This window comes from Betta splendens, chromosome 9 (assembly GCF_900634795.4).
Source record: "Betta splendens chromosome 9, fBetSpl5.4, whole genome shotgun sequence".
NCBI classification, from domain to species: domain Eukaryota; kingdom Metazoa; phylum Chordata; class Actinopteri; order Anabantiformes; family Osphronemidae; genus Betta; species Betta splendens.
The window spans coordinates 145,906-173,884 of record NC_040889.2 but is presented as its reverse complement, the minus strand read 5'-3'; the positions used below and the strand labels follow the sequence as shown (position 1 = coordinate 173,884).

Here is a 27,979-nt window from a genome sequence, read left to right as displayed (position 1 = left end):
GGGGATCAAACAGAGGCCAACGTTCTACCAACTGAGCTATCAGGCCACTAAAGCTATCATAGTATAATCAGATGTACTAGGAGACCTTCTTGTTTTTTGGTATTGTAGCTGTTATGTACCATGGTATATGTACCATGATGATTTAATTTTCTCACTTTCTATGTCTGTCACTTTAGAAACACAGAGGAACAAGGGCTTCAAGGCTGTATGTCTATCGCCAACATGACCAAGCCTTCACTAAATCATCAGAGTTAAAGAAGCATCATTCTTGTGAACAGTGTGGAAAAACTTTTTCTACCAAGAGTTATTTACTGAAACACCAATATGTTCACACCGGAGAGAAACCCCACTCGTGTGAACAGTGTGGAAAAGCATTCCCTCTGATGAGTCACTTACTGAGACACCAACGTATTCACACTGGGGAGAAACCTCACTCATGTCAGCAGTGTGGTAAATCATTTTCTCAGCCCGCTGATTTGCTTAGACATCAACGTGTTCACACTGGAGAGAAACCTCACTGGTGTGAACAGTGTGGAAAAACTTTCTCTCAGATTAGTAACTTGCTGAGACACAAACATGTTCACACTGGAGCAAAACCTCACTGGTGTGAACAGTGTGGAAAAGCGTTCTCTCAGGTCCATGACTTGCTTACACATCAGCGTGTTCACACTGGAGAGAAGCCTTACTCATGTAAACAGTGTGGAAAAGCGTTCTCTCATCTAAGTAATTTACTGACACACCAACATGTTCACACTGGAGAGAAACCTCACACATGTGAACAGTGTGGAAAAGGGTTCTCTCGAAGCAATAACTTGCTCTCACACAAACGTGTTCACACTGGAGAGAAACCTCACTCATGTGAAAAGTGTGGAAAAGCGTTCTCTCACCACAGTACTTTACGGACACACCAGCGTGCTCACACTGGAGAGAAACCTCACTCGTGAACAGTGTGAAAAAGCATTTACATACAGAAGTTTACAGATACACAAAAGTGTTCACACTGGAGATAAGCATTTCTGATATGAACTTTGGAAAAGCATTCCCAAAATTAAGTAACTTAATTTCAGTTGTTAGTCAGCAGAAGTATAGTAATATTCTGCTGTCACGTCAATGAATTCAAGGAAACAAAGATCGATGATGATGATGTTTCAAGAGCAGGAGAACTAAAAAAGGAAACCAGTGAGACATTTACATGATTGATGTTATTTTACACTATGATTTTTATATGCACACCTTATTGTAAAGTTTTATCTTATTTACAGAATGTTTTCATGTTGTTTACTAATTGACTTATTCAGACTATGATTTGAAGACACCAATAGCATAGTGATGTTCTTGGTGATTTAAATTATTTCTAATAATTGTGTGATCATGTGTTAAAAATCATAATAATCCTTTATTCATCATATGTCGCATTGTTACAATGTCACAATTAAATTTGTTCTTTGCATCTAGCCCATCCCCTGGGGGAGTAGTGGGCAGCCACAGTGCGGTGCCCAGGGGCAAGATTGATAACATAGAATGATGTTGTCATTTTTGGTGGAAGCTAAAGTTAGAAGTTAAAATAAGGATGCTAGCCTTCTTATTTTAATTCTGTACGCCATGCATGTGTTACACACTTATATACATCAGGAAAAATCCATAGACATTATGTTTGTGGTATGTAATGGGATAAAACAATGTATCATGTGATTATACTTCAAATGTTGCAGTATTGTCAGCATTGTGATAACGACATGTATGGTATTTTGTTTTTAATAATTTTAACCTTCACATTGATTTAAAAAATAGAATAATCGTAGTAGGTTGTTGTTACTTTCTGATGGAACTTTTGGTTTAATCAAAAGCGTAAAGCATCCAAATTCAGAATTAGGTTAAATAGGATAATTACACAATTATTCATTCAGATGTGTGCACAATGGTCACGCCAGCATTGCATCCACCCGAATTGTATGGTTTACTAATGTCAAATTACAGCATTTACATACCAAATAAAAGACAACCTAAACTAACCTTACAGAACTAAGATGGTGGATTGAACCTTAAACCTTCTCTTTCATAGGTCAACCTTCTACCACGAAGCTAACAGGTTTTCATTGACAACTCAACCTTCCAATCCTCAACTTTCTCTTTAAATGAATTTCCATCATTCAGCCACACTTGGGTTTAGGTCAGAACAATTATCTTACCTGTAACTGCCTAATCCTTAATTCTCTGGGTCTTCCTCTGCCTCATATTGAATAAGGCGATTACGTGCAGTTTCATTATTACTACTACTACTTTATTTGCTATACTACACACGTGGACACACACACATCCAACAATACTTTGAGTATACAACAGAATTTTTGAAGACTTGAATATTTCGTTACTTACAAAACAAAACCTCCAATGACAGAATTAAGTGAATTTCTGACTGGCTGCTCATGTTTGGGAGCAAGTGAGAAATACCGGAGTGGAGTATGGGGAGTGACGCTGATTTCACTACGGAAAAGCAAACGGCTCATTTGACCGTGGTTGTCAATGATGTTGATCAGGTGTGAAAATGGCTGGTGCAGCGAGTCACCGATCACTCACTGGCTCACGTTGCAAAATAGCACAATTAATTTTGTGTTTATTTTATTTTCAATTGAGGTTGGGGGTTTTTAGTTTCAAATTTACTGGGCCTATCGTGTCAGCAGTGCGCAATTGCCCACGCGTGCAGCTTAGAGGTAACAGTGATTCCAAGCGACTCTAACTGAGCTGAGATTTACATTCAACAATTGTAATTTTTACTCACTCATTTAATTGATTTGGTCTAATTTAATACTGTCGCCTCGAGCCAGTTTTTTTCTTTGTAGCTGATTAGTAGGCTTGATTACGAGACAACCAGCTGATTCACAAATGTGACTCAGGCCTTTGGTCTGGCTGACTAATAAACGCGGACCACTCTAGCTCAGAAAGGTGAACCTTTTTGAGTTATTTTTTTTTAACATTACTTAACATTACTTACTTCGGTATGAAGGTTTGAAAAGACAGAGCCAGCCCGGATGCAATTCCCTGTTTGTCTTGTGCAAGGCTAAAAACCTCCCTTGTCATTTGGTGAAATGGTTAGTGCGTTGAGCTGCTGAGGCCCAGGTCGCGGGTTCAGATCCCTTCAGAAAGGGTTGGCATGAGGAATATGGAACTCCAAAGTGTTCAATATTAAATTAATTAATAGGATATTATGAAATAAATACCTATACAATTATGTAAATTGATCATGAAATTATGGAGTAGTCATAAACATTTTCCTGCTTAGAGGAAGATCGTTTTTTTTTTTTCCCCCCCAGGCACGGGCGCAGGGTGCAGACATTAGCAGAGCAGGCTATGGAAACAGCTGAGCCGTTTGTTGATGTTCACGTTGTCTGCCTTATACAACAGGTCTTAAAGGGCTCATATCATGCATAATCCACTTTTTAGACATTTTAAAGCGTTCCTATGACTCTATGGGTCACATATACACACACTGAGCACGGTAGAAATGCATTTCCTGCTTTTTTCACATTTTGAAAACGTAAATTTTCTCATTCAATGGAGAGAGATATCTACTGTTCTGAGGCCGTTCCCCAGGTTTCGTCACAGTGGTTGAAAGCTCTCCCAAATCCTGAACCACCACCCCCACAATGATCCCGAACCAAAACTGGACTTCCGCCATTTCCCCCCTCTCACTCACCGTGAACAGACCAGCACGGCAGCGCCCAAGTCCTCCCATAGAAATAGTTCAGTTCTTAGGTGTTCTAACCAACACCAAAGTCTATTCACTTTACCAAGGGATCAACAAGTGAGGATTTGTGGGTCACTTTTATTTTTAACGGACCGGTGCCAAAAACATTGCCTCAGCATTTATACGTATGTGCATTTCAAACAAGGGTGCGTACAATGCTGGATTTGTTTCACGGCTCCTGTTGGAAAAAAAGGATCTATTCCTACAGTCCGTCATCCACTCACTGAAGTAAGTACATGCTTGATATTTATAATCTTTTAAAATGTTAGTTTTTCTGTTTAAAATGTTGTAACCTATGTGTGAGGCAAGTTACTAGCTAGCTATGCTAACGGCTACAGCAAGTCGAGCCTTTCTCCCCTTCAAATGTGCTCATGTGGGCTCCTGCAGCCACACACCTGTGTGGAGAAAAGCTAATGTTTATCGTATCGGCATCGAGCGGCTACAGGCAGGGAGCGGTGGGTCTAGCGTCTGTCCTTTTTCTGTAATCGCATACACCTGCGGGGAACAGCTGATCGTTATCGCCCTTCCAGCGGTGACAGACAGGAAGCGGTGGATCTAGCTCGCTGTAGTAAGTTTGTGCTTGATACTTGTGATATCTAAATATGTTACTTGGGTCTGTTTAAAATGCAGTAACCCACATGTGAGACAAGCTAATCGCTAGCGTTGCTAACGGCTACAGTGAGTCAACCAAGCCTTTGTCCCTTTCAAATGTGCTACTCTGAGTTGGCGCAATCACACACCTGTGTGTGTGATGGGCCTTCGATCGGCGACAGGCAGGGAGCGGTGGATCGAGCTTTTGTCCTGTTGACGTGCTGCCGCTCCTATTTGTGTGTTGCATTAGCCGTTAGCATGCCTTTAGGCCTTTGCACTTTAGAGCTACAGCTGGTCGATCGCTACAAAAAGAACCTGCAGATGAACGCGGTTATGTTTATTACCCCGTCCTGTGTCACAGCCTAAATCAACTTGTGATTTTGGGTTATGTCATTGTTCTATCAAATTCTAACATGATTAGTTGGAATAATTACTGTGTTGTGTTTCAAGCTTAGTTGCTAATTAGTCACATCTCTAAAATACCTGCTGCTTATCTGGTCAGTTACCTATAGCTTGTACCATAGCCATTATATTTGTAGGACCAATACAATTTACAGTAAATGTAACAGTCTTTTCTATACTTTAGGGAGGCACATCCCAGTTACCCACATGCAAGGAGGCTGTCAAACTGAGAAATCACTGCAGACTGTTGGTACACGGACATCTGCTGCCTAGCTCAGGAGTAAAGGTATGTAAGTTTGTATGTACCAACAGTAAGATAGGTAATAGAAGATTTTAATATTAATAATTTTAATTGGTATATACTGTTTAGATTTTATTTGAATTGTAACAACTGTTTATCTTTTGTTTTAGCACAGACAGGCCTGTCCTCTTGTTTGGTTAAATTTTTTGTCTGGTATTGTGTGTTCTTACATTAGAGAAGGTTTTGACCTACATAATAATGAACATTTCACTAATCTACAATTCTGATTGCAGTACCTTTTGTTTTGATGAGGTGATGGTGAGGACAGCCACAGCTTCCATCTGGTAGAGGACTGCTTCCGCTCAGTCTTCCAAATAGTGATGAGAACAAGGATCACCACATCTCCCTGTTTACCCTACTTTCATGCATTTCGTCTGCAAGGCCCTGCAAAAGCTTCTGTCCTCAAACCCCCAGACTTCTTAATTAACTCAGTAACCTATACATTGCACATTGGAGTGTGAAGGTAACAGTTTGTTCTAGCTTTGGAGTAGTGGTGTATTTTTTTGGTTTACAATAAAGTTGGCTTTAACTATTATGTATTTCACTAAACTCTGTTTCTGAAGGTAAAACACTTTTATTTAGGAAATCATAGTATTGAAATTACATGTTTTTCTCTTTCTAATATGGTAAGCTATAAAGTTGAAGCGGCCATAAATAAAAAGCATATAAATTATATATAAATAAAATAAAAAAATTCTTAATGAGTTGCACTCACAAAAAACACATTTTTACTCAAATGGTAAAGGAGTTATTCCACAGGTGGTCTACATCAATCATACTATGAGTGTTTTAGTGTTTTATTCATCAGGAAACTGCCTTCATCTACAACCCAAGCTTGAAGAGATGGCAACTCAGATTCTTCACCCCAGAAATCCTCAGCACCAGCTCACTAGCCTCTGTAGACTAGTTATCTGCAACAACTTTAGATACAGAGACATATTACTGTCAGATTTAACAAGAATGACAAAAAACATAATTAAAAGCAGTAAAAGTACGTTAGGTCAATATATAATTTGAACCAATGCTTTTTGTTCCCAGGAAGGTCATGCAGTGATTGCTCTAAATATTAATGCACATTTTTTTAAATAAAATTGTCAGAGCAGCAGCACAAGTAAGACAAAAACAGTGAAATGTAAAATGTATTTATATTATTTCAGCTATGCTCTCAAACTTATTTATTTGTATAATGTAAGCTAAAGTAGTGTTTTGTATTAACGAGAGTTTTCCAGGTAAGTCGTGTTGTGAATATTGAAGTTGCACACGCCATTTAGCATAAGCATTAGCAACCGCTACTCACTTTGCAAATTACATAAATCAATTAAAGTAAATGCGACATTACCAATGAGACACATCTTGCATCAGCCGAAATGTGGCGACTTCAACAGCCTCCTCTTCAGCTTCAGGGTCAGATTCGGGATCGTAGACGTGTGGTTCTACTACGCTACAAACCAGCTGGCTAATGTTGTGCAGTCCTGTAGTGGGTCTTCTTCTGTGGAGGATTGCGGTGGATTGCATTCTCAATGTAGCACTACTGCCACCTATTGTATCGTAACCGTGCGGTGGCTCGTATCCATGGAGCCAATTAAAAAAAAACAACAACAACAAAAAAGGTATGCGCTTCCGCACAGAGGTGTGGTGAGCAGCTTCGCTTGCGACACGCCCAGAAAACACAGCGTTTGCTGATGGGGAGTGAGAACCACATACTGACAGGGGCAGTGTGGACGATCTAAAGGGTTTTATGGGATGAAAATTTACAGAGACCTTACTGAGACATTAAAGTCTAATATTTTTTAGAATGAAAAGTATGATATGATTCCTTTAAGGAGCACTAACACCTGCTTTATGTAACCGGCAATGAGGCACTACAGTTATTTGTGCACTCTAATCTGCCCCATGAGAACCTGGGGCAAACACTCCCCCCAGTGGGAGGATCGGCCTGAGAGAGTGGAGCCTGAGGACCCACGGTCCGCAGGGATGCCCCTGCGCCCAGAGTGAGCTCACCCCCAGTTCACCACCCCCCCACACGAGTGGAGCCATCAGCCCGACCATATACCCTGGCACCACATCGGGCCCGCAAAACGAAGCAATTGGTGGGGGCTGGCAGAAAAGAGACAACCCAGGCAATGGATTCTTGTACTCCAGGCGGAAAACGGGACCCCCAACAAACCAACCGCACAACATGCATACATACTCACACAGACACACACCACCACAAACTCTCTTGCAAAAAAACTAGCCAATCATACATGAACCCATGCAGACGCGGATACATTCTCACACCCACAGCATTTGCTTGTTCTCATTCATGAGGAAGGTAGGTCTCTGGCCTGCTGCTCATGTGGCCATGTTGTGGCCGACACTAAAGTCTTAATTTTGTATTCCAATCTGACTAAGCTTTTATAAATCCAATAGGTGTAAATTATCCTTTTTTGAGGTGATACAATTCTAAGTATATAAATTCCAGAGATTAAATAATAAATCCCAAAAAGAAGAAAAATGAACTAAATCCACAGTAGTACGGTTCCAGAAAATTAGTAACTTCCCAAAGAGGTGAAAAGATAACTTAATCCGTAGTAATAAGGTAAGGTTCCATAAAATTAGTAAACCCCCAAAGTGTGGAAAATAAACTAAACTAAGTCCCAGCAGCAGGGCCTCAAAAAATGACTAAGCCCAGAGCAGTAAGATCCAGGGTCGACAAAGTGTTTATTCCACAGAAAGTGACAGACAGGACAGACTGAGAATTTTTGGTCATAACATCACCTTATATACCTGTTTCTCATTTCAGGTATTCAGCTCCCTGGGCATTAGATCATCATCTTGACCTTTTAGGTTGTTTTTTTTTTTACCCAGGGCAGGGCAGCTTCTCTCTAAACCTTAACTTTCCCAAGGTCAGGTTACTCTAGGTCAGGTACTTGCCTTATCTAGGTCAGTAAAACACACATCTTAGTTGTTTTTGTGGTACTGCACTTCTGTTGTAAAATAGGGTCTCCTACTTACACATGTGACCCAATGAGTGCTGTTGTAGTACAGCAGGTGCCGTATTATTCTCTAACATTGTCTTCTTAAATCTCAACAGTAATTACTTAATAAACTTTATGAATTATTACACAACAGCCTCAGACAGGGACTGCAGCACGTCCGGAGCCACAGCTGGCCTCACCCCCCGGCCCTGAATGTATGTGTATGTGGCTAGGCATAAGGAACTTTGGGAGACCGCCAGTTCCTGAGGGGTCCAGCAGACCGAGCCATCCAAGTCCTGGATGAGTGTGTATTACTAATGCAATTAAAACTGCAGAGCATCCCACTTAGAAGGGACGGAACCACTTTCTAGTACCTCTGGTCCCTCCATCAGTAGGACGCCCCTCACAGACCTAAGTGGATGAGTGTGGAGAGATGTAGTTGGAAAGCAAGGCACGGGGGTCCACAGAGCCAAGTTCCAGACTAGCTCTGCTACCCACCCCATCGCCCCCACAACCCGCAGCCAGGATAGAGGAGACCCAGGGACCGTAGTAGTACTACTGCCAAGGCATCACACGCAGCGCAGCCAGAACCATCCTCACCCCTATGTCACAGTTACCCATTCTCTCGCTCAAGCATGGTCATGCTCGCCCCTTGTAGTGCTCCACTCAAACCTACACATACTCTGCGGCTGTGCATTGAGGGCCAACCTACACCCAGGGACCAATGAAGACCGCAGCCCGAGTAGCCCACCAGATCCCCCCACAACCGGCTCGAGCAATTACCAGAGGACATCAGACTGCTAGGGCAGGCAGTGCCCCACCCAAGCAGGGGCAGTGTCCCAGACGAGAGACACCCCTCTGGGCACAGGCAGGCACCCTCAGAGGGCCCCCGGGACACCCAGGTTTCCATCCCCAGGTTCGCCCACACACACTGGCAGGGAGGCCCGCCTCCGCTCCCCAAAGACAGGCACAGGCCAACCCTCAAAATGGCCCAACTCCGGTACGAAGCTGCCAATCCCAGTCGCCACCACACCCCAACCACAGGGAAACCATGTGGCCACCACAGATTCCACCAGCCTCGTTGTCCCAGGCAGGCACTCCCAACCACCAGGCAGCCCCCCACCACCGCGCCAGACACCTCCCCTACCTGGAAATGGAATCAATCAGAGTATAGGTTTGGTTATTGATTTGAACAAGCAGACAATGTTTCTAAGGTGGTGTATTCTAAAAACCCCTTCAAGTACTGAGTAATGCTTAATTTCTTTTTAGTTTTCCAGTTCATGAGGATGATATTGCGACATAGAGGGCAGAAAGAAGTATGTGTAATGAATTTGTCTCTAGGTCAAGCCCACTTAGATCACCTAAAAGACAAAGTGCAGGGGCTGCTGGGATTGGACAGCTTAACCAGGTTGACAGGTGTTCGGATACTCCTTGGCAAAATTGCTACATAGAAATCAGAGACCACGTGACTCCAACAACTGATTTGAGACGAAAGGTTGATACCAAGGGGAACCAGTGCCCTGGGATGTAATTAAAATTATATATCAAAGACTATCAGGCATTGACGGTCAGTTTGACGCAGAAGGTGAAGGATGTCGACTTCGTGAACTACTGAATCACGAATACGCCTGGTCAATCTATGGTTCTACTACTGCACGGTCGAACAGCACCACCCATAGCTCCACACCATCCTATCTAGCAGCAAAACGTGCTGTTGCAGCTGCAGAGCTACTAACAAAGGAAGCAGAGTACAACGGTCTTCTAGAAAAAAAGAAAACAAAGAGAAAGGATAAAAACTCTGCAAAAACAACATGAAGAAGAACTAGAAACTCAGTTGTCAGAGCTGGAACGTCTGCAAGCTGGAAGGACTGTGAAGGCAGCTAGAGCAACAGTAGAAGCCTACAGTAGAGAATTAGCCCAAATGTCTGCTGGTCAGCTAATCAAGGATGAACAGGTGATCCAAAAGCCTATTCTTCAAACTCCTGCATCACCACCACCTGGCAGTGCTATACTATCTGCACCTCTTAATGCCATTCAGCTAGCCCAGGTCATTCAGAATTCAATCTCAATGAAAAGTTTTCCCATGCCAGAGCCAACAGTGTTCACAGGTGAGCCAGTCCACTTTGTTGAATGGAAAGCCTTGTTTATGCCACAGAAACAGGTTTATTCAGAAGAGACAAAAGTACTGAGCAAGGGAAAGCAGTTGCCAAGCAACAACAAGTTGTGTCAGGTCAATGCCTTTCTTGACAGTGATGGTGTACTCAAGGTGGGAGGGAGATTAAGTCGTTCAATGCTTCCAAACTCATTCAAGCACCCAACAGTCATTCCTAAGGGACATCACATAGTAAAACTGATAATCATGCACTATCATGAGAAAGTTGTTCATCAAGGAAGACCTCTATGGATGCAAAAGATGAATTTTCCACATGCACAAGGATTAGCTATGGAGTACCACAGGGTTCTGTGCTTGGTCCAATTCTGCTCAGTCTATACATGTCTCCTCTAGGTGAGATTATTAGGAAGCATTTTATTAATTTTCATTAGTATGCAGATGATACTCAGCTATATGTCTTTGGAACCAAATGAAACAGATCAACTAGTAAAAATTGAGGATTGTTTAAAAGACATCAAATCCTGGATGTCCCAAAACGTCCTTTAACTAAATTCAGATAAAACTGAATTTTTTATTGTTGGGCCTGAAAATCTGACAGAGACTGTATTAGATGAGATAGCCACCCTGGATGGCATAACATTAGCTTCAGATTCTACTGAGGAACCTTGGTGTCATCTTTGACCAGGATCTCTCTTTTACATCATACATTAAACAAATCTCCAGAACTGCCCACTTTTATCTTAGAAATATAGCTAAAATCAGAAGCATCCTCTCTCAGAGTGATGCAGAGAGACTGATTCATGCATTTGTTACCTCTAGGCTGGACTACTGTAACTGCTTACTCATAGGGTGTCCTAACAGCTCCTTAAAAAGCCTACAGTTTATTCAAAATGCTGCAGCCAGAGTCCTGACAGGACTTAGAAAGAGAGATCACATTTCTCCTACATTAGCTTCTCTGCACTGGCTGCCTGTAAAATGTAGGATAGAATTTAAAATTCTCCTACTCACCTACAAAGTCCTCAATGATAAAGCTCCTCTTAAAGACCTCATAGTTTCACATGCTCCCAGCAGAACGCTTTGTTCACTTCGCGCTGGGCTACTTGTGGTTCCTAGAGTCTTTAAATGTAGAACGGGAGGCAGAGCTTTTAGCTACCAAGCTCCTCTCCTCTGGAACCAGCTCCCTCTTCAGGTTCGAGAAGCAGACACACGCTCCACCTTTAAGATTAGGCTTAAAACCTTCCTTTTTGATAAAGCTTATAGTTAGAGATGGTTCAGGTCACTGGCAATGATTGTTAGTCACAGGAACCATCTCTTAGTTAAGCTGCAATAGACATAGACTGCTGGGGGACTTAATTTATACACTGAGCTTCTCTGTTTCCTTCTACCACTTCTGTCCAATAACTTCCCATCATTGTTCCATGTTTAACTAACCTTGTCTCTTTCTCTCCAGTAGTTGTGCTTCTCCCCCACTCTCTCTCTCTCCCCCATTCTGTCCTCACCTACAGGTATCATCGGACTCAGAGCTATGTGTCTGTGATGGGCAGCCCCTGGTCCAACCATCCTGCCTGTGTCCAGTCCCTGGTCCAACCATCCTGCCTGTGCTCTGTTGCTTATTGGTGTTGCTGTTCTTTTCTCTCTCTCTATCCCCTCACCCCAACCGGTCAAGGCACATGGCCGCCCACATCCAGCCCGGTTCTGCTGGAGGTTTCTTCCTCGTTAGAGAGAGAGTTTTTCCTCTCCACTGTTGCTATAAAATTAAAGGCTTGCTGTATGTGGGATTTGTTGGGTTTAGTTGTGTAAGGTCTGTCGGAGACAGTGTGTTTATTCAGCATGTGCTAAACTCTGGGAAGTAGAGCTTTGGGCGCATGCACGTGGATGGCTATTGTGAACCAGGAGGGGGAAGACGGCGTATGAATTTTTGGGCTGCTTTTACCACAGCTGTTCAGAGTGTTTTTCAGGCAGCAACGTTCATGTCTTAACAGAGAAACCTTTTAGAGAAAATGCACTCTGACACGCAGGAGAGATTGGCAAAACTGCGCTCCGACTATAGTCTCCATGGGATCGTGATGAGGGAGCAGTGCTGGGAAGGGAAGCTAAAAAGATCTCCCTGGGGGGTGAGAGCATTCCTGAATTCTTACCTAACTAATCCCCCCGAGCCTCTGGACCTGCAAGACGCTCTGTACGGGGGGCACACATGCCCTGTGACACTGAGATACTCTGCAGGCGAGGATGAGGTTGTAAGGTATGTTGACTTTACATCCCTTTATCCTTACGTCAACTACACGTGCCTTTATTTTTTGGGACATCCCAAGATTATATTCAGAGATTTCCAGCCGTTGAAATCTCATTTCGGGCTCTTTGCACCAACGGTGTGTCCTCCCTGAGGATTATTTTTCCCTGTGCTTCCTTACAGATCTAGCAAAGGGCACTTAGTCTTTACTTTATGCAGAAGCTGTGCTGAGCTGATTCACCACAGCAATGTGGAGCGCTCTCTGACTGGAGTCTGGTCATCTCCTGAGAGTCTGAAGGCTGTGGAGAAGGGTTACAGAGTAGCAGAGGTGTGGCATTTCAAAGGATACAGATGCTGTCAGCAGGCAAAAATACATTGACGACTACGCTGAAAATCAGGGCATTGTCTTAGAGCCTACAAATATCACATTAAACCGTGCAAAGCCGTGCTTGAATTCCTTATGGGGGAAATTGAGCCAGAGATGTAATTCAGACTGAAATAGTGAGAAACCCTGAATATCTTTTCAAGCTGTTATTTTCAAGAACTAGAGAGGTAAAATATTTTACTTTTCTGAACGACAATGTGGCGCTGATTCAGCACTGCATGTGACATTCAGCCACTGCGCCGCTAGAGGCGCTCCTGGGTTTTTGGTGTGGGTCATCACCTGAGTTTGATTTCTTGGCTGTGTAAGTTGACCCACCTGTTGTATTTAAGTTGTGTTATTCATGTCACCCATTGTTAGTATGTATTTGGCCGTAGCTTTGAAGCTACACAAGTTACGTGAGTTAAAAAGAGTTTTGTTTAAGTGAAGTTCTGGTTTTCTTTGATGTCCTGTCCTTTTGTTCCCTGTGAGGTTTGTAAGTCTCTGGTGTCTTCATGTTCCAGGTTTAGCTTAGTTTTGCCCGTTTGCAACTGAGCCTATTTAGTGAGCCGGCGTTAGACCGTGCTGTAGTTTAGTCCTGAGTTGTTTCGAGTGCGAACATTTAAACAGATACATCTCAAATTTATTACAAGTGGTGACATAATATTATCAGCAAGGAAGAAAGGACAGAGCAGCGGTGAGAGGTCGCCTGGTCTCCTGCAGGAGTGAGAACCCCATCGTCCCAGACAGCAAGTCATCCATCGGTCTGTGGGGCTCTGCCCCTCTAAGGCTGAGGCACGAGCTTATAGACCCTGATCCTACGTCAGCTAGACATCTGGTTTCGTTCTAACTTCTGGCCTGATACCACTGGCCAACAATAAGTGTTTACTCAAAAGTAAATGTCTGTTTCCTGGAGTCTATCCCAGACATTCTTTAGACAACGACTCTGCCAAAATACAAGGGTTATAGTACAGTCACTGCACCTTAACATGACCAGAACAGATTGTTGACTGCCTGTATAATAATATATACTATATAATATGATACATAAATATACTACAAATCCCTTCCTCATGGGCATTTTAATGCCCATCCACCTTAAAAGTGAGAGGCCAAAAAGCTCCTCTTTAACTTATCATACTGCATTACATTTAATAGACATGAACTTAACTTCAACATTAAGATGACAAAGCATCTTAGTAAAAATCTGTAGTAAATAGAACACCTAAGCTCTTCTTTCAGCTCCTACAGGTGATCCTCACACGCTGCCTGTAAAGTACATTCATTAATACATATTACAGCTTTTCTTCCACATAAGTGTCCTCTTTATCACAACAGATTCTTCACAGACTCCAGAGTGACCACAGTCAATCATGAAGGTCTGTGCTCCCATATCGTCACTGCATCTGCAATTCAGCTCATGTACGTGCAAATTCAAACATCAGTGTATATCAACGATGCAGCTAAGGGCGGCGCTCCGCCCACATACAGTAGCCGTGTTGGTCAGCGCAGCCCCACAATATTAGGTGGGTGAGGATTGTAGGTGTAGCTGGAATTGGAATATTGGACTCTTCATCAGCTCCTTCGGCTCCATCGACTCCTCCTCCATCCGTCACGGTTGTTCTGGAAGCTGTGGCACTGCACCCTCTGCGTTGTCCTCGGAACCTCATCTGATGCCCTGCCTTTCCGCTAGCGACCCAGTTGGCCCAGCTCGCCTTCTCGTAGAACACAGAGTGCCTCATTTCTGGACCGTTCAGGGCTCCTGCACACTTCTGCTGCACCATCCTCTGTCCCCCTCAGACTGGTGCTCCAGCTGTGACCTGAGAGCTGAAGATCTGCACTATAGTGCAGCATAACCATCCTACAGAGCTAGGGTTAGGGTTAGGCTGAATAAACATACAGTTTGCTTTTTGTTCCAGGTCGTCGCTGTAGAAATCAAAAGATCAGAGAATAGAAAAACCCACAGTCGTAGCAGGTCATAAGACACACCCTCCTCTGATACTGAAGTAACCTGTGGAGGGAGGTTAAAAGTAGGAGAGAAGTTGGTTAGGAAAGAAAATTAGTTTAAGCGAGATGTTTATGCTGACACAGTTTCTCCACTGCTGCTCTGTGTAGAGAGAAGGGTTGAAGTTGTTATTGTGAGCTTCCTGTGTACAACAACACACTGAGATGCAGAATAAAAATGGTTAAACCCTCATTATATAAAATCAACAACAATAAAACATCATCGACACGCGTCATGGTCAGTCCATAGAGCATATATCAGTCAGTTATGTCACTGTCATGACCTCAGGGTTTTTATCATACACGTGAGCTAAGAGAGAAACCTCTTGCTCTATGAGAACTATAATTTAGAAAGGCTAGCCTGTGACTTTGTTCTGCTAAATGAGTTAGCAGTGTCACTCAGGGCCCATCAGTGATCCGGAGTTTGATCTTCTTCGTCCTCTTCTTTCCTGCAATGAAACAACTTAGCCCTCCTGCGTATATAAATAATCTGTTTCACATAGAAACTTGGTTAATGCATTACCCACTATTCTGTCGAGCAAAACACTATTCTGTCGAGCGAAGCTTCATGCAATGTTAGTTTATGTGTTTATGCATTTTTTATTTTCAAGCTACACACTAAAATGCAAGGTTCACAGTACGTTTTTCATCGCTCTCTTGTCATTATCACATTTACACTTTATTTTTCATTCATTCCTTGATTTCCCTTAACTCCTTTCCTCCCTCACACACCCTGCTACCATCTCTTTTCATCTCACTCCACTATGAGTCCCGTTGTGAGATCATACTTTTCTCTGTAGTGCAAGCGATTTACACACCAAGTCAAATTTTGTATCAGCTCAAACATACACTTGCCTCCATCGACTAAGTTCATCTAAGTGATCATACAAATTATATTATGCCTAAGAGAAAAACGGAGCAATAGGCCCTAAGCCAACCACACGTCATGTTGACAGAAAACATACAGTATAAGACGTAGAAACATTTCCTAATCAGGGAGAACCAAAGCTATAGCCTTCTAAGCCCTTTAACACTAGGCAACCATGGAGCCACCATGAATCTACTATGCCTTTTATAAACAGATAAATGTCCATTGAAGTTGTAGCCAATTAAGATGGCTAACTACAATAACACTAGCAAAACCCTTAGTAATAATTTCCTACACTTATGTATTTATCCTTACCGGGGACTATATAATCAATCCCTGAATAAAACTGAGTGAAATTAAGGACGATGTCAATAGAAGGAACAAGAATGTTTAGACCTTAATAACTACAACATCAACACGAACTAATCTCATTATGAACACAGAATCACTGCATTGTAGGAAACTTTATTGAATTCAAGAAGCACTGCAGATGCATGCATTAAGTGACTTTATGACAAAATTAACGTAAAGATTAAATAAGCTGAATCCTCACAAACTATCAGAACACATTGGACGGTAACACAACCTGTTGAATCTGTTGCACAGAGCAATAAAACTAGAAACACAATTAATCACTGCTGCATCTAATTACAATTTCCCCCCATTACTATCTAGTGACAACATAACAGCTGTGGATGATAACTGAAATATCGTAACTTATTAAAGAAAGTCCATATAAACCTGCATACAGTCAAACCTCTTGGAGGATAAAGCACCGTCACTGTTGCTACTCAGTCTCTTCCCCAGACCTCCTCCTTCCATGCTGTAAAGAACACCACAGCCCTGTCACATTTGTTTAAGGCCTGCAGACTGATGACATCTATGTTACCTGTTAACAAAAGGATGAAAAAAAATACACTGAGACCTGGTTCACACATTGCTAAATGTGTCTTCTGCTCTGTCGGAATATATTAGTGATAGTGATGATAAGAAATAAGTGGAACCTCATCCCATAAACATGTCAAGGTGATCATTAAAACTGCAGCCCCACTTAAACAGTAGACGTAGTGTGCAAATACTAAGTGTAGTGTAGTGAACTGTAGCTGCTTGCAGCTCCACAATCTGTAGCATTACAATACAGTACTATAGAAGGCTAAGCATTGTTACAACAGTTACATCTTGTGGGTTCTGAATGGTTTGGTTTTTCTATCTATTGGAGAACTGGCACAGTAGCAGTGAAAGGCACACCTGGTTTTAGTCACCTTAAAGTTTGATGTTTTCTGTAACACATGAGAGCATGATGTGTTATACTAGCTTACATATTGTAGGGATCAAACTGCTGTTTACTGTATGAGGGAAACATTTACAATCTCCTCAAATTCCCTTTTTAGCTGATTGACCTCCTCAGATACTTCACTCACTTTATGGTATGGGGGAGGCACTTCCTACAGTGTTGAGGCTTGTCTAGTGAAACTTTCGTACCTCAATAATGTGAATGAGTCATTACCAATATCATGAGACAACTGTCTACAGTTAGTGTTAGTTAGATAGATGAAATGAGGCATGTCTCAAAGTCTGGTGCACATAGTCTCTTCATCCACATACTTCACATTCACATTGTTTTTAACACCGTCAACCACTGAGCATCAGGTGGAGCATTTGTCAGCAGAGTGATTGAATTGGGAACTTTATCTTGAAATATTCTCTATACCTTTGTCTTTCCCTTGCCTAGTGTGGTGGAAATTTCCCATAAAGAAGCAGATGAGAGAGTTGTCCTTTTGTGCGATTTATTGAAATAATAAAGAAAATAAAAATAATGGGGAAAGCAAATAAAAAGCATGGATGTTGATCGTGCACATCAACAAACCAAAAACCAGCTGGGGAGATCAGTGCACACACCACGAAGGTCTGATGCAAAGAGCCCACGATCCTCAAGTTGCTTCTTCCTTTTAGCTTCTCTGTCCGACTAGGGTGGAATGTCTTTCTAACCCAATCAAATTACATGCACCATCTCCTCCCTGTCGCAGTGTGTGAAGATATTTACATTCTCACACCTGCATTGCTGACGTCCAACTATCTGTGAGAAAGGAGCACCAAGTCTCAACAGAGAGAGACACAACTCTCTGACCTTGGGTTTGGGAGCTAGAGTTGAGAGTCAGGCAGAGACAACCATTGAACAATCTAGGTCAAATGTCAAATGCATACAGTAAGACAAAACATAAGATATTAATTGCAGAACATAATTCATAAATCATATAATAACTGCATAGAAATAAGGAAGAGACATAGAAATAAGGAAGAGACAATTTTTCCCATAACACTCCCCCCTTTTGATTACACATTAATCAACCACTAAGAAGAAAAAATGTCAACATCACATTCTGTAATAATAAAAGACCCTTGCAAATGAAACAATAAGGGTATTAACTCATCAAGATTCAAAATACACCTTCACATAAAATGCAAGTAACTTAGGGACAAAAGGTTCGGAGCTGTTTTTGGTGGGTAGTTATACAAGAATAACCTCTGTATGAGCATGTGAAGAAAATAAGTCAATAGTCATATTTGTATCAGATTATATTTTGTGATCAGATAGCCTAAGACCATCGTCAAAGTCATTAAGTGAATTAGAGTTGGGGTTTTTGAACATAGTGCATTGTGTCATTTGATACAAGAGTGTTGCTGAGGTCGCACGCATGATGAGACCTCTAACCAGTGGGATAACTTTCAGATCTTTAATTGGTCTAGAATAAATACGAGAATCTGGGATTTAACCAGAATGATGATGCATATTTCCGCTTGTGTTGTCTTTCATCTGTAGATGATGGATAAAAACTAATTGTAGCAGTGAATAAAGTTATTGAGAGCAATTCAAACACCAAGTCAACTTCAGGATATTTAACCTCAGTGTTGTTGTGAAATGTTCTCATTCAAAAATAGTGTGTAAAGTTACATAAAAACATCATATGATAAAGGCAATAATCAGAGTAACATAAAATGTCTAACACAACAAGGTCACAATTGATGTCTTGTAACAATCTGCTTCGTCCTGTTGAACAGTAGCGTTAGATTGTTTCCAACCTGTGTGTTGAAGTATTGCCAGTTCGTTGGAGTTCTTCAGGTTGTGATCAGCTGATCACAGAGACACTTGGGATTCGTTACCACCGCCAGGTTTCCTCCCAATGTCGTCTGAGTCACTGTCACTCCCGTGATGTGAAGAGTCTACACGTCGTCCAGCGTCGGCAACTCAAGGCTGCTCGAGTGTGTGTTTTCTCAGGAACGTGTGTGTAGATGTTGGTCAGACAGTGTGATTCACCGGCGCAGCTTCAGGCGGCGCTTGGCTCACACCTTTAGCTGAACGGTCAACGCAGCCTCGCCTCAGTGCGTGTGTGAGCACAGCGAGGGTCGTTCTTCTCAATTCTTTTCTTTAGTGGTGAATTCTCCATGAGATGTAGATGGAGGGTCGTCTGTCGGAACCGGGACCTTCCTGGATGGAGTTGGATCCAAGTCACTCTTTCTGCGATCTTTACAGCTGTGTGGGTCGTCAGAAGGACCTGGAAGGGGCCTCACCACCGTTTGGAGTCCCAATGCTTCCTCCTGAACTCCTTAACGATCACCAGTGCCCTGGTTGGATGGTGTATAATGGTCCTGTCGACTGTTTTCACCTGTTGGTAAATCTGAATTTTGGGGAAAAGGTGTTTGGGCGTCACGGCTGCCCTCAGGCCAAAACCAGACTCCATGGCTACAGGTGGAACCATTGGTCAGCCAGAGTCTGCGTTCCTGTGAGGTAGAAAATGTTTAAAGCACAGGGAGATGAGGAAGGAGAGGGTAGAGAGAGTTGGAGAGGGAAATGAGGATCAGGAGAGGGAGGGGTTGTTGGGCAGTGACCTTCGCAGCAGCGTCTGCAGCTGCATGTCAGCAGAAACAAAGTTGTCAATGATGGTGTGAGTCGGATAGTTACAAACAGCATTAGCTGTAGGCAGCAGGACAGCGTCCAGCAAAGCAGAACCTAATCATGATGTGAGATAGGTTTGCAATCAGACTTCAAAAGCTTTGTATGCTTCCACAGAGCATCTGTGGAGTCTGTGTAGATGGTAACAGACTCTCCTTCTGCTGGTTTACCAGCTTCAGTCAATACAATCAACTCTGCAGCCTAAGCAGAGTAGTGTCTTAGCAAAGCACTAGACTTCAAGACAGCCTCTTGATAGTAACATTCATCGCGTAGGGTCAGATCAGGAAGACCCAAAGTAGGAGCCGACTGAAGAGCAAGCATGAGGTCAGTGAACGTTTTTCAGCCTCAGATGTCCACGTGAGAAAAGAAGTGGACGATGAAAACGTCTGCATCAGAACCCTGAGTGGGGCCTCAAAGACAGTAAAGTTAAGAATAAAGTTCCTACAATAAGAACAAAAACCTAGAAAAGACATCAGCTGTTTATACGTGCACGGTTTAGGCAGGTTTCAAATTGCTTCAACTCTGTTGGGTGAGATGGATTTGCCATCAGCTGTAATTACAATGACCCAGAAAATAACCTTTGTCTGAACGAACTGTAACTTAGGCAGGCTTTGTGGCCTGTAGCATCCAATGTTTCAGTAGCTTATTGGTGTCTGCAGTAACGCCATCTATGGCTTCCTTTCAGAGGGTGTTGTTGTTTACATGGTCTGTGGTCAGATTTAGGTGTGATGACCACTGGTTCACATCCTCTGATCAAACCTACATCATGTCTGTGTGTGAGCCACAGGGAACCAGGGCTTCCTGTAAGACTGAGTGTTGGGTCAGAGCGTCCTCTGAAAAATAAACATAAAAGCAAAAGCATGTAATGTGGGTAAATACGTCACATGGGGTCGGAAGTCGTTCACCAGTCTCCACCCCGTTGACATCTGTTCACGAAAGGACCCACGTCCTGTCATCTGTCTCCATCATGTTTTCACAGAGGGACATGTGGAGCTGTGGAATAAAAATCTAAAATCTTTTTGTTCGTTAGTAAAAGAAATTGCAAGCGCAGACCTGTGTTTATCCCAAAAGAGGGAAGTTGAGGTCAGTTTGTGTGTGTGTGTGAAATCATAACTCTTCAAACCTCTCATCAGGACCAGAAGACACATGTGCTGTACAGGACAGGTCAGATGCGTCTCTGGAGGTCGTATTACATGGAAACAAGCTGTGATGCAGCCTGTGTGAGGGCCTCAGTTACAGCCCCCCCTCAGCAGCCAATGATAAGAGTACAGCTGAGCTGAAGTTAACACCAACAAAAGAGGGATTATTTAGAATGTTTGTAGATGTAACCTGCACTCCGTCTGTATGGGGTGCCAAATGTAAAAGTAGCACCTATAACTAGTTTTTTCACATTTAACTAAATGACACAACATGTTTTCTCACATTTAGTTAAATGTGCAAAAGTCTAAATGTAAATGTTAAATGTAAATGTTAAATGTTAAATGTAAATGTTAAATGTAAATGTTAAATGTTGGCCGAGTGTAAAACTCAATATTCATGAATGGGCAAGTAGATTCTATCCCTACCCTCAAACAGCGCTGGTCTCAGATCAGAGAAGCAAACTCAATCACCTCAAACAGTGCGCGCAAACCCCGCCCACATCTGATCTGGAAACTTTTGTTTTTAGCCTGGACGTAACTTCGGCTAGCTAGTATAGTTAGCCAACTAATTCTCCACCGGCGCCACAGAAATATTTTTTTTAAACCTACTTGACTCCTCATTAATGGTGTTTACGACAGAACGGCAGTTTGAAGCGGAGCCTCAGCCCGCACACCTGCCGTTACAGCCTCTCCCCCAACGGGAGGGAGTCGGAGCTGGCGGCCATGATGGCTTCGATTTCAGGCTTCTCTCCAGTATTTTCGTGCACTGATCCAGAGTCAGATGTGGGCGGAGCTATGAGTACTGTTTGACGTGTTTGAGTTCGCGTCTCTGATCTGAGACCAGCGCTGTTTGAGGGTAGGGATGGAGTCTACTTGCCCATTCATGAATATTCAGTTTTACACTCGCCAACATTTAACATTTAGATTTAACATTTAACATTTAGATTTAACATTTAGATTTAACATTTAACATTTACATTTATATTTAACATTTACATTTAGACTTTTGCACATTTAACTAAATGTGAGAAAACATGTTGTGTCATTTAGTTAAATGTGAGAAAACTAGCTATAGGTGCTCCTTTTACATTTGGCACCCCATACGTCTGGAGTGGAAATCAATCAAATACCTGATTTACTGGGCACAAGTTTGAAAGCAACAATAAATGTTAAGGTGTCTTGATGTCAGATGTTGCACAAGACAGTGAAAGACTAAGTTGTTCTTTAATAGTCTGGTACGTACAGTAATTATTATTACTTCTCTCTAATAGTCGTCTTCCCTTTAATAATCATTAATAGTCTGTTTCAGTCGGTTTCAGTCTTCCTATAGTCTGGTCTGTTTTTCTACAGTCTGGTTTTATTTTGTTTTCTTCTAGTCTGGCCAGACAAACCTATAGTGTGCACAAATCTTTTTAGAAACATGGAGGATTTTATTACTGAATTTGTTGCAAGTTAAAATAGTTTAAACCCATCAGACTGTAAAGTTATGCAGCAGTTGTCATTTAGCTGTTTGTCATCATTTTAAAATCACTCTGTGGGATTTTTTTGAGCAAAAAGCGATTCTTCATTGCAAGCAGATAAGCATGAACATGAATTTGAGCGCGTATCAGCTGTAAGCGTGTTTCTTCATTGCGTGTATGAATGTGTGTGTGTGTTTGCTGTACCGTCTTCTACGTCACGTGAAAAGGAAACCTCATTTACCCGGTCTGTCACCCACACACACTGATTCCTCATCTGACTCAGCCCACAGTAAGCTAACTGCTCTGTCATGCAGATCACTTTCACTGCAGGAATTTCCAATTGAGATTTTCTGTTTTTTAAACAAACGTCGGGCAGTTCTAATAACTCATCCCTTTCCACTGCCCTGTCTGTCCCTTCTAGATCAGCTACAGGGTGAACTGGCTTCTTTGTCCGTAATGGTTTTATTTCTTCTGCATTCATCTAGGACGCATCTGAAAGAGAAATAAACATTGGTTAAAAAACATAGGGGCAGTTCTGACTACAAATGTTTTGTGAAATAAAAAGGACTGCTGCTTTACTTGTCAGGCTTTTGCAGATATCAGACCCACATGCACAGCGCAGACAGGTTGGTGGTTTAAGAGGTGACAGTCTTTATTACGTAACTTAAGGCAAGGCAAGCAGAGTTATACACAGGTGCTCTCAGACGTGAGCACCAAAGGAGCAGGCTCTAATCTTGGTCAAACGGTCAGGTACGTTACCAGTTTTTCCACGGAAAAAGTACAGGCAAGAAGCAGGCAGGCTTGATTTCGAGATAACTGTCAGGTGTGCGTGATTAACTGGGAATGACATGGAAACAGCTGAGACGTGGGTGAGACAAGAAGTGCTTCAAAATAAAACCGGAAACGGGACTAAGACATGACATACTGTCTTAGGAACATGCACATAAGATCCATCCATCCATCTATTTTCATCCGCTTATCCGGGGCCGGGTCGCGGGGGCAGCAGTCTAAGCAGAGAGTTCCAGACTTCCCTCTCCCCGGACACTTCCTCCAGCTCTTCCGGTGGGACCCCAAGACGTTCCCAGGCCAGCCGAGAGACGTAGTCTCTCCAGCAAGTCCTAGGTCTTCCTCGGGGCCTCCTACCGGTGGGACATGCCCGGAACACCTCCCCAGGGAGGCGTTCAGGAGGCATCCGAACTAGATGCCCGAGCCACCTCAGCTGGCTCCTCTCGATGAGGAGGAGCAGCGACTCTACTCCGAGCTCCTCCCGGGTGACAGAGCTCCTCACCTTATCTCTAAGGGAGCGCCCAGCCACCCTGCGGAGGAAGCTCATTTCAGCCGCTTGTATCCGTGACCTTGCCCTTTCGGTCATGACCCAAAGCTCATGACCATAGGTGAGGGTAGGAACGTAGATTGACCGGTAAATTGAGAGCTTTGCCTTTCGGCTCAGCTCCCTCTTCACCACGACGGACCGATACACCGACCGCATTACTGCAGCCGCCGCACCGATCCGTCTGTCAAACTCACGCTCCCTCCTTCCCTCACTCGTGAACAAGACCCCAAGATACTTAAACTCCTCCACTTGAGGCAGGAACTCTTCTCCAACCTGGAGAGAGCAAACCACCTTTCCGGTCGAGAACCATGGCCTCAGATTTGGAGGAACTGATTCTCATCCCAGCCGCTTCACACTCAGCTGCAAACCGCACCAGCGCACGCTGGAGGTCCTGGCCTGATGAAGCCAACAGGACAACATCATCTGCAAAAAGCAGAGATGCAATCCTGTGGTCCCCAAACCAGACCTCCTCCGGCCCCTGGCTGCGCCTAGAAATTCTGTCCATAAAAATAATGAACAGAACCGGTGACAAAGGGCAGCCCTGCCGAAGTCCAACATGCACCGGGAACAGGTCTGACTTATTGCTGGCAATGCGAACCAAGCTCCTGCTCCGGTTGTACAGAGACCGAACAGCCCTTAGCAAAGGGCCCTGGACTCCATATTGCCCGAGCACCCCCCACAGGATGTCACGAGGGACGCGGTCGAATGCCTTCTCCAGATCCACAAAGCACATGTAGACTGGTTGGGCAAACTCCCACAAACCCTCAAGCACCCTGCTGAGGGTATAAAGCTGGTCCAGCGTTCCACGACCAGGCCGAAAACCACATTGTTCCTCCTGTATCCGAGGTTCGACTATCGGCCGAATTCTCCTCTCCAGTACCCTGGCATAGACTTTCCCAGGGAGGCTGAGAAGCGTGATCCCCCTATAGTTGGAACACTCTCCTGTCCCCCTTTTTGTAAAGAGGGACAACCACCCCGGTTGTCCAGTCCAGAGGAACTGTCCCCCTCCTCCACGCGATGTTGCAGAGGCGTGTCACCCAAGACAGCCCCACAACATCCAGAGACTTGAGGTATTCAGGACGGATCTCAACCACCCCCGCTGCTCTGCCACCGAGGAGCTTACTAACTACCTCGGTGACCTCAGTCTGGGTGATGGGCGAGTCTGCCTCTGAGTCCCCTGCCTCTGCTTCCTCAGCAGAAGGCATGTCGGAGGGGTTGAGGAGATCCTCAAAGTACTCCTTCCACCGTCCGATAACATCCCCAGTTGAGGTCAACAGCTCCCCACCTCCACTGAAAACAGAGTTGGTAAAGAACTGCTTCCCCCTCCTGAGGCGCCGGACGGTTTGCCAGAATCTCTTTGAGGCCGAGCGATAGTCCTCCTCCATGGCCTCCCCGAACTCCTCCCAAGCCCGAGTTTTTGCCTCCGCAACGGCACGGGCTGCAGCACGCTTGGCCTGCCGGTACCCATCAGCTGCCTCAGGAGTCCTACAGGTCAACCATACCTGGTAGGACTCCTTCTTCAGCTTGATGGCGTCCCTTACCTCCGGCGTCCACCACCGGGTTCGGGGATTACCACCACGACAGGCACCGGAGACCCTGCGTCCACAGCTCCGAACGGCCGCGTTGACAATGGAGACGGAGAACATGGTCCACTCGGACTCTATGTCTCCCACCTCCCTCGGAATCTGGTCGAAGCTCTCCCGGAGGTGTGAGTTAAAGGTCCGTCTGACAGAGGGTTCAGCCAGGCGTTCCCAACAGACCCTCACAATACGTTTGGGCCTGCCAAGTCGTTCCAGCCTCCTTCTCTGCCAGCGGATCCTACTCACCACCAGGTGGTGATCAGTTGACAGCTTAGCCCCTCTCTTCACCCGAGTGTCCAAAACATATGGCCGAAGGTCAGGTGAAACGACTACAAAGTCTATCATCGACCTCCGGCCTAGGGTGTCCTGGTGCCATGTGCACCGATGGACACCCTTATGTTCGAACATGGTGTTAGTTATGGCCAAACTGTGCCTAGCACAGAAGTCCAATAACACAACACCATTCGGGTTCAGATCAGGGAGGCCGTTCCTCCCAATCACGCCTCTCCAGGTATCACTGTCGTTACCTACGTGGGCATTGAAATCTCCCAGAAGAACGATGGGGTCCCCAGTTGGAGCGCTTACCAACACTCCCTCCAGGGACCCCAAGAAGGCCGGGTACTCCACACTGCCATTCGGCCCGTAAGCACAAATGACGGTGAGTGACCTATCCCCCACCCGAAGGCGCAGGGAAGCGACCCTCTCGTCCACCGGGGAAAACTCCAACACATGGCGACTAAGCTGGGGAGCTATGAGCAAGCCCACACCAGCCCGCCGCCTCTCACCGCAGGCAACTCCAGAGTAGAAAAGGGTCCAGCCCCTCTCAAGGAGTTGGGTTCCAGAGCCCAGGCTGTGTGTGGAGGTGAGCCCGACTATTTCTAGCCGGTACCGCTAGAAGTGCAATTCATTATTCATATGTAAAATGAAAATTGAATAACGTCTTTTCATGCTGTGTTTCGTTTCCGTAAATCGGCAAAACACATTTGCGATATACTGATTTACTCATTCTCCTTTTCTCCACTTTCAAAACGAAATAAGAAAAAGGGAAACCGGGGGCGGGGCCAGTCGCCGGACTTTCAAATTAAAACGCCAAAGGGCATTTGAAGCGCAACATCGGCAAATATTTGTAACTCTTGAAGGATTGCGGTCGTGTTTTGACACACAATGAGACCCACATTGTTAACATTAATCAACGTAACAATCATTTATTTAAATCATTTGTTTAACCAAGTGCTGACAACTGTCGATTACGTTACGACTCATGGCGTTTGCTAAAGGAATGACAGGTCAGTCAGCTCGCCACCGTCGGGTCACTTACAGAATCACCTGTCAACAAAGCTAAGTTTTTGGGGCATCCTGCTTCATTAGACTGCAGCGACATCAAGACCTTGTCGACACCTGATGAGGAAGAATTTAGCGCATCTGCGGTGTTCCGGTGATTTTCCGTTCATAATGAGACTGAAATCGCGTCCTCCTGCTTGGCCGGTTGATGCTCTTATGCCCAGGAAGACGCTCTAATGTTGTGCCGATCTTTGCAAGTATTCTAAACAGTGATTTATTACAGTTTATTGTGGCTGTTTAGACATGCTCCATCATTGGACTTCCTGTCTCAGAGCACTGCTTTACCTGCGGGAGAATAACAGCCACTCAACCTGCCTCACAATAACTGAACTCATTGTGAGCCATGACTGCCCTAATGTGCATCGCATCATCTTTGTGAGGCAGATTCTGTGGCAAAGTGTGTGATCAGATGATCTGTCACGCAACATCAAGGTGTTACTGTATGTACAGAGCAGATTGAGCAGAGTGACAGGATCTTTTTATTTTTTGGTTTAGTAGTTATCATACCTTGCATTGAACATCTAATGTGCAGATGACAGATGAATCAGAAACAACAGTGCATCCTGGAACACTGTGGCCTCATCTCTTGTAATGCTGTCCCAAATCGTAGCTCTGCATGCTGTTGTTCTTCTGGGGTGTGGAAGGGATTTTGGCCAAAAGAGGACATTCGTGTCATGATGACTGTCTCTCTTCCTCACATACAGTCAGGACCATAAATATTTGGACAGAGACACAATTCTTCTAATTTTGTTTCTGTACATTACCACAGTGAATTTCAAATGAAACAACTCAGATGCCATTGAAGTGGAGACTCTCAGCTTTAATTCCATGGGTTGAACAAAAAGATTGCATAAAAATGTGAAAAACTAAAGCATTTATTAAACACAATCCCTTCATTTCATGGGCTCGTAAGTAATTGGACAATTGACTTCCATGCTATTGCATGGGCAGGTGTGGACAATTCCCTTGTTATGTCATTATGAGTGAAGCAGATAAAAGGCCTGGAGTTGATTAGAGGACTCGTGTTTGCATTTTGAAGATTTTGCTGTGAACAGACAACATGCGGTCAAAGGAGCTCTCCATGCAGGTGAAACGAGCCATCATTAAGCTGAGAAAACAGAAAAAAACCATGGGAGAAATTGCTACAGTATTAGGAGTGGCAAAATCAACAGTGTGGTACATCCTGAGAAAGAAAGAAAGCACTGGTGAACTTAGCAACGCAAAAAGACCTGGACGTCCACGGAAGACAACAATGGTGGATGATCGCAGAATCATTTCCATGGTGAAGAGGAACCCATTCACAACAGCCAACCAAGTGAACAACACTCTTCAGGAGGTAGGCGTATCAATATCCAAGTCTACCATAAAGAGAAGACTGCATGAAAGTAGATACAGAGGGTACACTGCAAGGTGCAAGCCACTCATTAGCCTCAAGAATAGGAAGGCCAGATTGGACTTTGCTAGAAAGGAACTAAAAAAGCCAGCACACTTCTGGAAAAACATTCTTTGGACAGATGAAACCAAAATCAACCTCTACCAGAATGATGGCAAGAGAAAAGTATGGAGAAGGCGTGGAGAAGCTCATGATCCAAAGCACAC

At 43.9% G+C, this 27,979-nt stretch overlaps 1 protein-coding gene across 2 annotated transcripts in view; it reads left to right on the top strand.

The window, feature by feature from the left end:
• Window positions 1-5,574, top strand: part of LOC114861876 (zinc finger protein 239-like) — a 54,487-nt gene extending 48,913 nt beyond the window's left edge. The window contains exons 2-3 of one of the 2 annotated variants that reach the window (XM_029161543.3): window positions 177-3,973; window positions 5,273-5,574. In XM_029161543.3, coding sequence (XP_029017376.1) covers window positions 177-944 — 768 coding nt within the window. In that variant the 3' untranslated portion in view covers window positions 945-3,973; window positions 5,273-5,574. The remainder of the gene's footprint in view (window positions 1-176; window positions 3,974-5,272) is intronic. The other variant, XR_008695747.1, reaches the window with a different exon arrangement.
• The last annotated feature ends 22,405 nt before the right edge of the window (window positions 5,575-27,979 follow it).